The sequence below is a fragment of the Crinia signifera genome, chromosome 6 (assembly GCF_055691185.1).
Source record: "Crinia signifera chromosome 6, ASM5569118v1, whole genome shotgun sequence".
Classification (NCBI taxonomy): Eukaryota; Metazoa; Chordata; class Amphibia; order Anura; family Myobatrachidae; genus Crinia; species Crinia signifera.
The window spans coordinates 162,967,224-162,979,320 of record NC_139222.1 but is presented as its reverse complement, the minus strand read 5'-3'; the positions used below and the strand labels follow the sequence as shown (position 1 = coordinate 162,979,320).

General features: G+C 46.0%; 1 protein-coding gene across 3 annotated transcripts in view; it reads left to right on the top strand.

Annotated features, from left to right (window-relative positions):
• The window catches only part of SEPTIN9 (septin 9), a 207,456-nt gene that overhangs the window by 73,525 nt on the left and 121,834 nt on the right, over window positions 1-12,097 (top strand). Inside the window, exon 1 of one of the 3 annotated variants that reach the window (XM_083147872.1) lies at window positions 3,257-3,558. The exons of the other annotated variants lie outside the window; for them this stretch is intronic. Coding sequence (XP_083003998.1) covers window positions 3,504-3,558 — 55 coding nt within the window. The 5' untranslated portion in view covers window positions 3,257-3,503. Of the gene's footprint in view, window positions 1-3,256; window positions 3,559-12,097 lie in introns of those variants that run through there. 3 annotated transcript variants of the gene reach the window in all.

Sequence of the window (12,097 nt, the reverse complement as noted above, 5' to 3'; positions counted from 1 at the left end):
CTGTTGCTATTTTTGTCTATGGCCCTGATTCAGATCTGATTGCTAGTACTGCAAATTTGCAGTGCCAACGGTTATCTAAGGACTGCAAATGCGCATGGATCGTACTGTGCATGCGTAATCCCTCAGGCCCTTATTTAGATCTGATCGCAGTACAAATTTGTTTGGAAAATTGGCAAAGCCATGTGCACTGCAGGTGGGGCAGATGTAACAGCTATAGAGAGAGTTAGATTTGTGTGACTTATTTTGTTTCTGTGTAGGGTAAATACTGGTTGAATTATTTTTACACTGCAATTTAGATTTTAGTTTCAACACACCCCACCCAAATTTAACTCTCTCTGCACATGTTACATCTGCCCCACCTGCAGTGCACATGGTTTTGCCTATTTTCCGAACAAATTTGTACTGCGATCAGATCTGAATAAGGGCCTCAGTGTGAACAGAGCAACAACTAATTGACAGGAAGCTGGAAGCGTTTGGAGGAGGGACCCACCCATTTGAAGAGAGTGTCTGGAAAAATGCAGGTGGTAACCAGGCGTTTTATGGGAGGACCGCTGACGTCAGCTCCAGACCCAATCAACCCATCTTCATCGCAACGCGAGTAAGTCAATGGCTGCTCAGGTCGCTGCACCTGAGAGAGAGAGGGGGGGGGGACCGTCCTATGGTGAGTGATTGCAAATGGATTTTCCAATATTTTCACAACTGCTATTGACATGCGCAGCCATGCACATGGGCAGGATTTCACTCTGGCGGGGAGGTGGCTAACTGATCGCTGGACTATGAAAAGTAGTAGCACATCGATCAGGTCTGAATTACCCCTGATGTAGCAAGTAAAATTATAGATTGTATTTTACTATGTGTATTTTAAGGTTAGTTATCTCAGTTCCAACAAACCTTTATAAAATAATTGTCTGTAAATTAGGTGTGGGGGTTAGGGTCAGGCTGCAGGGAGGGGGGGGGTTAGGTTTAGGTGGCCAGGTACAGGGACTAGGTTTAGGCACCAGCAGGGAGAGTTGTGTGGGGTACACACCAGGACGACACACTCATGATGCACAATGTGAGCAGGTCGTCAGTGTTTCTTCCGACCCGCTCACGATGGATGCGGGGGGCACGAACCGCTCACAATGTGCACCGTGAGCGGGTCCGATACGATGGCGACCCGCACCCAGGAGTAAGGTAGGATCTGAATAACGACCGACCAACCTGCGGGACCGCGCATCGGATCGGTATCGGTCCACACCGGGACAGAAAAGGGCCCAATCACCACACAAACTACATCCAATCGGTCGGAATTGGATCTAGATTGATAGGATCGGACCCTTGTCGTCCTGGTATGTACCCAGCATGAGGGTCAGCCCGCGGGGGTAGGGGGGGGGTTCAGAGAAGAGACACTGTCTGCCACTCTGGGGCAGGGCCAAGTTGTGCACCAGTATGCAGTGATTTGGGAGTCTGGGATAGGAGATGCTCATTTGCAGTCTCCCATTAATCTCCTTCTCTCCTTATTCTTATCATGCCCGCTTCACTAGGAAGAGGGTGGGATGTGGGAGACATGAGCACAGGGGGCTGCCCAAAAAAATGTGCGCCTTGGCTCCTGGCACTTGCGGAAAAGTTAGCAAGTATTCCTTCATTTCTTTCCACTTTATGACTTTCCAAGGCTTAGTACATCTCAAACAGGTTCTACTCACTGATGTTACATACTGTAAGTTATTAGGAAAGTGTTTCATGCTGGGATTGATATCTGTCAGCAGAACACAAAACACCCCTTTGAACAACTTGTTACAATAATTAGCTTTGAATTTTTTTCTGAATCTTATCCTAGACGAGTGGGTTAATCATACAAAGGATCATAGTTGCCTACCCTCCTGCATTTTGCAGGAGACTCCCTAAAATAGCAGCAATCTCCCTCTCTCCCTCATTAGTCTAGAAATCTCCCTCATTTCCCCTAGCCCACATTACACTGGTACATTTTTTGGGAAAATAGGAATGAGAGCTAGATACATTTACATTGAATCATCAGCGCCGTTTCACAGCACTATACCAAGTATAGTAGCTCTTACTACCTGCTTTGGGGCTCATCTACTTTTGGATATGTCATTTAAAAAAATGTAGCAGTGCACACCCACGCTTCTAGGTGCAACGTTCACAATCTCTTTTAACAATCTCTCCATATATGGAACTAGTCACAACCTTTGGGTGGAGCATGACACGCCCCCTCAATGGGGCGATGCGCAAAATTCTATTACCAACTATAATCTCCCTGAAACTAGTTTTCAAAAGTAGGCAAGTATGCAAAGGATAGTAAAAAAAATTACAGATATTATTGGTCCTTTCAGAAAAAATGGTGCTAAGACTACATGACCAAGTGTTTGTCATATAGAAGATGCAACCATTTTGTAGCGGGTACTATTTGGCTATTGTGGCAAATATAATCTTGCCACATTGTTTGACAAATGTTCACTTGGTGTGCTTTTGGGCATACTGTAGCTGATACACCCCTCTGTGTGGCCGGCTTCCTGTTGACAGCTGGCCTTTCCTCTAGCTTGATATTTCTAGAGTTCCTGCTGCCTATCAATCCAGCTCCAGGATATGATGACGCCATCACTGTAACCCCTCAAGTGCTGAACCACCCGCCTTTCATTGCTAAGGAAACAGAAATAGGCACTGAGGATGCTTTTGGAAGTATGGAAGGAAATAGAATTTACAAAGATATCAATGACAGCAGTGGAGGATAAAATGTAATACAGTATGAAGTCATTTGTGGGAGAAATGAAACATAGGATCCTGTGGTGATAACCCAATTGCTATTATATTATTATTGAAAGTGTTTGTTTTTTTAAAATTGAATTCAAATATAATTTGTATACTTAGTTTTGCAACAAAAACTTTTTTCTTACATGTCAAGTTGATTTGTAGATTAATGTAAAATGTCTATACAACATTAATACAAAAAATACTATATATTGGATGACATAAAAGTGTGCGCCTAAACAACACTACATTTCTTTTCTCTTGTTTTTACAGTCATACTGAAGTCATGTAATTACTGCCAGTGTTAGTGAACACGTTTAACCCATTCATAGCCAGTGCAGAGACTTGCAAAGGGTTACAAACGGTTGCCACAGGCCGGCCACCTCAGTGCAGCTGGGCAGTCTGGGGAATGTGAGATGTGCTAGCAGTGTGAATGTGTGTGTGTGTCTGTGTGTGACATGGGTGGAGTTTGAGGCTGCCTTTGCACCATTGATTCAAATCAGCCTTTAGGGGCTGTGTTTCTATCCTCAGCTAAAGTTAGGGAGAGAGTGAGAGACAAAACCCCACACGCATTAAAAAGAAAAAGTTTATAATCGCAGACATAACAGGAGAATCCTTCCCCCTCCCTCTCCTCCTTCCCTCTTGGCGGCAGCTACTGATGTGAGCCCATTTTTCCAAATTTGGGATTTGTTGTTAAGAGGGGGGGGAAATCACTGCTGGGATCCAGGCAGATTCTGGAATTGTGGAAGATCCCCAAAATGTCTGATTCTACAGTAAATGCACACCTGGAAGGCATTATATCTGATTTTGAAGGTACGTATATAACATATTGCTCTTTGCTGCATGTTATAAATGTACAGTATTCTGTTGTGTATGATTAGGGCTCTGTCTGTGGGTTTGCTTGTGAGGAGAAAGGAAGGAAGAAAGATTTGTGATGTCAAACAAGCATTGGAAGAATATATTCTGTATATGCTGGGAAAGAGCACATACTTCAAGCTTAATGCTGAGAAATAGAATGATGTGCAGAACATAGATGGGGTGATACTGTACATACAGATCTCACACACTACATCAGAGATATGGCTAGGCAAAAGTGGCTGTAACAAGTAGACAGGTATTATTGAGAGAGAGAGATGGTGGATGGAGGGGAAAGCAGAGAAGGCTAAAATTGCTCAGAAATACTTGAAAAAAGGTGGTGAGTCATAGAGAGGGGGAGGAAGAAGGAAACATACATAATACAGATTTGACTGCACAAGTTTAGCATATGTTAAGCTAATAAATAGATAAATTATAATGTAATAATTATCTATGTATAAATGAATGACTAGAATATGTAAAGGCGCATACACACTGAGCGATTTTCACCCTCCTGAGCAATTTTGCTGGGGGTGGATGGCTTTCCTTAGCAGGACATTATGGAAAGCCGTCCAATCCATCACTCATCTGCTGGTAATACCAGGTAATACCAGCAGATCAGCGGCGCTGGCGGCCAGCGATGATACGGGAGGACGCATCACCGCTAATTGCCAGGCCGTACACACTGGGCAGCTCAAACTGCAAAACTGAGCAGCTTTCAGCTCAAAATCGCCCAGTGTGTATGGGCCTTTAGTAAAAACAAATAATTTAAAGCAGACGAGGGCTGATATAACTGTATATAACTAAAGCTTTATGATAATAATGTCTCATTGCCTGTTTGCTCATGTAATTCAGATTTGGCCAGTGTGACAGTAAGCTGTGTAGGGAGATATCTGATGTAATTAGGCAATATGTAATGGAATCCAGACAGGATACTGGTGAATCACCAATGACATTTTGCAACCATGCTCGGTCACTTGTAGTCTATCTGCAATTTGATTATAAAATAGATTCCTCTACCAGAAGAAATGCTTGGACAGCAGTTAGATCCGCATTTTGTCTAAGTTTGCTCTACCAGCATGTTAGCACCTGTAAAATACTGTAGCACCTGATAACTGTGTCCCTTTTGCTATCCTCCTGATAGAACGTTCCCCAATTTCTTATGCTAAGGATGGAGAAATGCCTTCATCTTCTCTAGCACATATGACTTTTTTTCCCCAAGGGGTTTTCTTTATTTGATTCATTTGCTGGTCCTTTGTAGTAGTCAAGTGGTGTTTTATCACATCTCAGTCCAGCTGAGAGCCAGCCTGAGCATCTCATGTTTCCCTGTGTCTGTTGCACAGGGTCAGCAGCTGAGCATGTGCCTTTGTGAGTGACATGCTTGAAAGGTGTGGCAGTCACTTGAGTTTTCCCGTTTTCCATATATGCCTTGTGCCAATTGATGGCTTTGATTAAGGAAATCACTTTGACAAGTTGTATTATCTTAGCAGTTGGATTGATTGGCTTCAGATTCGTTTATTGTCATTGCCCCATGACAGGACAACAAAATAACTTTAATAACTGTCCATAATACAGTACTTATGTCTTGTTCTACTAAATATAACTGTATATGTATATCTTGCTCCAAGATAAATTGATTGCAGTAATCGAGAATTTTTAATGACACTTTCAATGTACTTATTGGGTTCAATATCAGACTGGGGCATAAAAGGCCCAGCAAAGAAATGTAATGGTATGGGCCCTTGCATAAGGTGGGGAGCCAGCCACTAGAGGGGGTGTGTCCAGCCACACAGAAACAAAATAACAATCAAATCTAACTCTCTCTGCCAGTGGCGTAACTACATTTTGGGCGCCCCCCCCCCCCCCCCCCCCGCCGTTAAAGGGAGGGCACCCAGCCACTCACCCGCCCCTCCGCCCCAACCCCCGCAGTCTAGATGTTCAGATCCGATATATCTGTGGGTACCTGGGGGAGCGGCAGGCGAGGACCGTAGGCGGCGCAGATGGAGACCGGGGGCACGGCGGGAGAATAGGAAGAAATCCTATTCAAAAGACCGGGCGGCCGCTGATTGGCTGAGCTCTCAGCCAATCAGCGGCCGCCCGGTCTTTTGAATAAGATTTCTTTATATTCTCCAGCCGCGCCTTCGGTCTCCATCTGCGCCGCCTGCCGCTCCCCCAGGTAGCCGTCAATGCAGGTGGGGGGAACGCTGCGAGGCGGCTGGGGGGACGGACGCTGCAGGGGACGGACGCTGCGGGGGACACAGAGGCGGCAGTTACTTACAGCTGAGCCGGGCAGGGGGAGCCGGGAGCTGTCACTGTCAGTACGGAAGAAAAAAAAAAAAGCACATACAATGAATCGGCAGCCTGTGATTGGCTGAGCGCTCTCTCAGCCAGTCAGCAATTGGCTGAGAGAGCGCTCAGCAGCCAATCACAGGCTGCACATTCATTGTATGGGCATTTTTTTCTTCAGTACAGACAGCTCCCGGCTCCCCCTGCCCGGCTCAGCTGTAAGTAATTGCCGCCTCTGTGTCCCCCGCAGCTTCCGTCCCCCGCAGCATCCATCCCCCCAGCCGCCTCAATGAACCCCTGCCCCCTGCTCCCTTCACATTGCAGCTAACGTAACTATAGCACTGCAGCCCCCGGCGCCCGCACATGCATAGCGTCCCCCCGCGGTCGCGGGGGCTGCGGTGCTATAGTTACGCCCCTGCTCTCTGCACATGTTACATCTGCCCCACCTGCAGTGCACATGGTTTTGTCCATTAAAGAGATAATTTGCTTTTGCGAGTGAACCAGAATCAGGCCCATAAAGAAGAGAAGGTTTATGAAAAATCTGTAGAAGCCTATACATTAAAGTGATCTGAAGGCAGCTAGTCCCTTCCTATCATTGTATATATTCCTGGTAATATAGTCATCACAGGAATACTGCATCAGTTTCACTAGCCACCAGTAAGGTTCAGTGAGTGTCAAAGTCTCTCCTTGTTTTATTTATACATACACACACACAGTGACGTACAGTAACTATAAATTGAGCTCCCACCTGCCCAAAAATTAGTGCCGCCTCCCCCCCTCTTTAGTAAAACATGACAATGGTGCAGACTGGATAGCTGGGCCACTGTGCGCCGCCATGTGTAGTTCTGCAGCTCCCCAGGAGTGATATACGCCCATGCGGCTTAACCACCTAGGACACCCTGTCCGCTGACATACTGTAGCCTTCCGTCACCAAGGACCGACCGTAGATACTAGTGGCCGGAAGTGTGTGCAGGTAATGACACCGGCCGCCCCCAGGCGCAGAGGAGGCAAGAACACTGGGGAGGAGGGCGGGCTGTCACCTACGGTATGCAGCTACAGTCACTGGCGTAACTACCGTCCCGCAGCCCCCGCCGTGGCGGGGAGGCGCTGAGGGTATGTGGGCGCCGGGGGGCTGCGGGACGACAGTCACTGTCTGCCTGCCTGCCTGTCTGTGTGTGTGCACCGTCCGGGTCCCAGCTCTCCCGGCTATTGCCGCAGCGCTGCTCTCTCACTGATACAAAAAGTGACACTTGGAAAATGGCTGCCCCCATACCGCAGACAGTTTTTCGTCTGCTGTACGGGGGCAGCCATTTTCCAAGTGTCACTTTCGTTAGCAGCAGTAGCCGGGAGAGCCGGGACCCGGCGCGGACGGATGCGGCCCAAGGTAAAACACACACGCACACAAACACACACATACACACACACACGCTCTCTCCCCTCAATCCCCTTCCCTCCCTCTCCCCCCCCCCCCCCCCCGCGCGCCACGGCTCCACGCTGCTTGTTTTTTTTTTTGTTTTTTTTTGGGGGGGGGGGGGGCGCCCCCCTGCATTTTCGGCAGGGGGGCGCACAATTATTAGTTACGCCACTGGCTACAGTACACAGCCACCGCCGCCCACCAGGGGCAAATTTAGGGGTCAGGCCGCCCCTAGGCACAACTATTGTAATGTAATCATATATGTATATACAATGTTATTTATATTTCATTAAAATTTAACTGTAGCCCACCTCAATATTTTTTTAAGCACTGTGGACTGCTCACTGTACAGAGGACCCGGAGAGAAGGAGGCACTTATTAGTACAGTGATTAGCACATTGTCTCTGTCAGTCTCTCTCTGGCTCACACACTGTGACTGACTGAGCGCAGGGAGGATCTGCGCGTCGCTCAGCTCCTGGATACACAGCAGCCAATAGACTGTGTGTGTAGAGTAACCAATGGGCGGGCACCGGCAGCAGTGAGTCTGAGGAATTTCCGGACATGCAGGGGGACCGTCGGACCCAGCCACTAAGCGGTGATGTAATGTGCATGGCACAGCGGTTGGCAGTGGCGGGTGACGAGCGGCGCTGCCGCCTACACATGATAAATCATGTCTGCGGCGGTGGCGCTTGTCACTCGCTGCTGCCCACCCACTGTGCCATGCTGCTATTTAACAGAATGTTAGCCTGCCTGCCGCCCTTAATTGGTGCCTCACGTGCCTAGGCACAAATTCGGCCCTGCCGCCCACTACTAATGTGTGACCGCACACTGTGTATTCTTATAGGACAGCAGGTATTTTTCAGTGCACTCCAAGCTGGGGCTGTCACTCTATAGTTACGTCACTGCACACAGATAGATAGATAGATAGATAGATAGATAGATAGATAGATGTCGACATTGAAAAGGTAGACATGCATTAGGTTGATCACTGGAGGCCTTAGGTCGACATGCTCAAAAGGTCAACATGGCTTTATTTCGACACACGTATTAGGTCGACATTGGGAAGGCCGACAGTTTAAAGGTCGACATGGGCTTTTCATCTGAATTGTTTTGAGCTGACATGTGCCGACAGGCAGTATTTAATGCCCTACCATCCACTATGGCATGGAGGGAGAATAGAAGCATGGCGAGCGCAGCGAGCCATGTAAGGGTATGCGGTGCACCAATACAGTGTCCATTATTGACTGTGTCAACATTTGGGGAAAACCATGAAAAACCCATGTGGACCTATTGACTGTTGACCTGCCCAATGTTGACCTAATGCTTGTGTCAATCCATATGACTTTAATCAATCCAGTTGACCTACAACCATGTTGACCTTTTGAGTGTGTCGACCTAACACACCAACCTAAGGCCTGTCGAACTTCAGTGGTTGACCTAACACATGTCATCCTTCTAGAGCTTGAACTAATGATCCACACCCAGGTAGATATATAAAAAAATATATATATATATATACACACACACTCTGTATGTGTTGATTTTACATGATTATTTAGCATTAAACAGGAAACATAACTGGCTAGGAAGAATTATGTAAATAATCTGTTGGCGGATGAACTGTATGAAAGCTACCATTTTATAATATGAAGTATAATCAGGGTTGCCGACTTTATAATTCTCCTCTCCGGGAGAAGCCCGGAGAGGAGAGTTCCAGCAGCCGCTCAGGGGCGGGGCTTAAGTGTGACGTCACTAAACCCCGTCCCCATGATGACAAACTGCCAAATTCAGGGATCTCCGTGGAAGGGGCGGGGCTAAAATGATGCGATTGTGTCATTTTAGCTCCGCCCCCTCCTCTGAGACCCGAGGAATGCAGCATTTTAATGCCGCGATTCGGGGCGCAGGGGGGGTCCCCCCTGAATCCGGGAGGGTTGCCCACCCTTCCGGGGGGCCGGGAGGGGGTCCTGATTTTCGGGAGACTCCCGGCCATTCCGGGAGAGTCGGCAACCCAGAGTATAATAGATTTGTACATTCCGATCCTGCTAAGAACGTATGGCTATTTCTGGTTAATAAGTATCAGGCAAATTACAACACAGTGCACAGACACTTTCAGTTCAGTTAACTCAGCCGACACAGTGATTTTAGAGTAGTTTAGGGATATATAAGGACAGTATAAAATATGCCTGTCACAAGGAAGAAAAGCAGTATGTGATAGGTAAAGGTATAGGCACAGCTTAGCAAATTTTATTTTATGAAGTACCCCTGGACTTCTGGGAGAGTAGTCCCACCTCCTGAATGCCACCCACTTCCTCAAGGAATTGGGTGGGGTGGGGGTGTGATTGTGTTATTTACAGTGAATATTTATTTGTGCCCACACCACCACATGGTGCTGCAAAATGCATTATTCTGCAGCAGTGAGTGTTTCTGCAACAACTTATCAATAACATTGTCGTCCAGCCCCCCCCCCACACACACACACACACACACACACACACACACACACACACATCATATACTTTCCGCTACCAGAGGGGAACAACATAAAGTTGTAAAATATGCACAGATCTAATTTACTGATTTTTCTGTGAATTTTTACTAACAAATGTCTAGGCATACTTTATTTTGTATTGGTCTTAGATACAGTTCTGGCCTGTTCGGTGCATCAAATAAAATTGTACTTACAAAGTATTTATCATTTAGCATAATTATCTAATTAATTGGCAATGGAAACCTGATTAGGACCTTATAAAACTGTGAGCTGTGTCTAGATATTTAAAGACCTTTGATACAGTGCCATACATGTGGTAACAGTATTAATTAAAAGCTGGAGATCTTTGGGATTATACTTGAGGGGTGTAACTGCAACTTTCACAGCACTAGTGCAAATATTGTAATAGAGTTCTAAATATAATATGTATGGGGGCCGCGAGAACATGACACTTATCCGGTATTTTGTACCTCCTGCCTCCAAACAAAATCCCTGATAGTGCTGACTATTGGAGATGATTGATCATCTCCAATAGGGATTAATTAGATGTGCCGGTACTTGTGGAGTATCACGGCTCCCACGACCTTCATCGTATGCTGATCGTATGCTAAAAATCGCATCGCATACGATCAAATCACCCGATTTTGCACTGAGATGCATCAAAATGCATTGAAATGTGTATTAAAGTTGTGAAATGCCCCCAAATGCCATTTTCATAGTGCACCACCCCCACTATCAATGTCAACTCGAAGCGTGGCGGTACGCGTCCTACGACCTTTTCATACCCCCACTATCCACGTCGGCGTGGAGCTGAGAATAGAAAGTGTGGCGAGCGCAGCGAGCCACCGAGCCCGAAGCGTGGCGAGGGGACGCGGATACCTTCACAGCTATACGCGTCCCCTCGCGGGCTTCACAGGTATCCGCATGCTTCGGGTTGATGTTGATAGTGGGGGTGGTGCACTATGAAAAATGGCATTTGGGGGCATTTCACAACTTTAATACACATTTCAATGCATTTTGATGCATTTCAGTGTAAAATCGGGTGCCATCGCATCGGATGCCATCGTATGGCATCCGATGCGATCACATACGATTTTTGAGCAAAAATGCTAAAAAAATCGGTAAAAATCGTATCGCATCGTATGCCATCGTATGCCACTACATATGGCATACAATGCCATACGATGGGAGCCGTGATACTCCACAAGTACCGATGTGCCCATTTACCATGGCTAATTACACCCCCCCCCCCTCCCCTTAAAATTATGTTGTCACATCATTAGAGAATCCCAATTATATACCATAATATCCAAGATTCATGTATCGGTAACAAAAAATGAGGTAACAACATATGGCTTCTCTAACATAACTCCAGTTGGATTAGTTGTTGTCTGGATCCATATTAGATAAAAAAAACAAGTATACCCAGAAAAGGACATTTTATATGTATCAACATGTACTTTTTGATCATATTAAGAATTTAATCTGTAGTTTAAAAATATAAAAATAAATACACTTTATTGTTTCCGTTGCCTTCAGTGTAAAATGAGAAAATGCATATTTCATAGCGGGTAAATAATGATAGAACAGCTGGTACGATGGGTCAAGCATAAAAGTACAGTATGCCTCTACAACGGTTCATTGGGATTACAAGTCAAACTTCTCTTTTCCATCTAATTCCTTATTCCACCATTAAGTACAGAGATCTCTGTTACCAAGGAGATAGCAAGACAAATCACTGAGATATAGGAAGTTGTTGTTATGCTCTTTACAAATCTTACCTCATTCTACCTTTTGCAGGGTGAGCAATGAATTTATTTGGGGCTCACCTATTTTACATCCGTGACTGCCACAGGAGTATAATTGGCACTGCTATTTGTGTTTGCTGTCTGTATGTTTTTGTATTTTTACCTGTTTCATTTTTATAGCTGGACATTTTTGGGGGGAATATTTATTCACCTACCTTCCAGTAGATGCCTCTGGAGTAAATAAATTTGTAGGAATCCGATGCTATAACTGTAAATGCATTTGGCACTGTGGGCCTGGTTCATAATTGAATGCAACCCCAATTTATTGCAATGGAGCATTTAGCGGGTTGTCTGTACATGCGCCTAACAGAGGATTTATTCACAAAGTGTGGTAAAAACTAAAATGTGACCATTTTGGGGGTGTTTTAGGATGCAACTGCTGTATGCAGCTGCAATGGCTCGGACATCTTACTTCCTGGGGCGATGTTGCTGGCCAAAAGGCTACTCAGAATTTCACAAGGGATCCTGCATCTTTGTATGCAGTCACTGCCGACAAAGCCA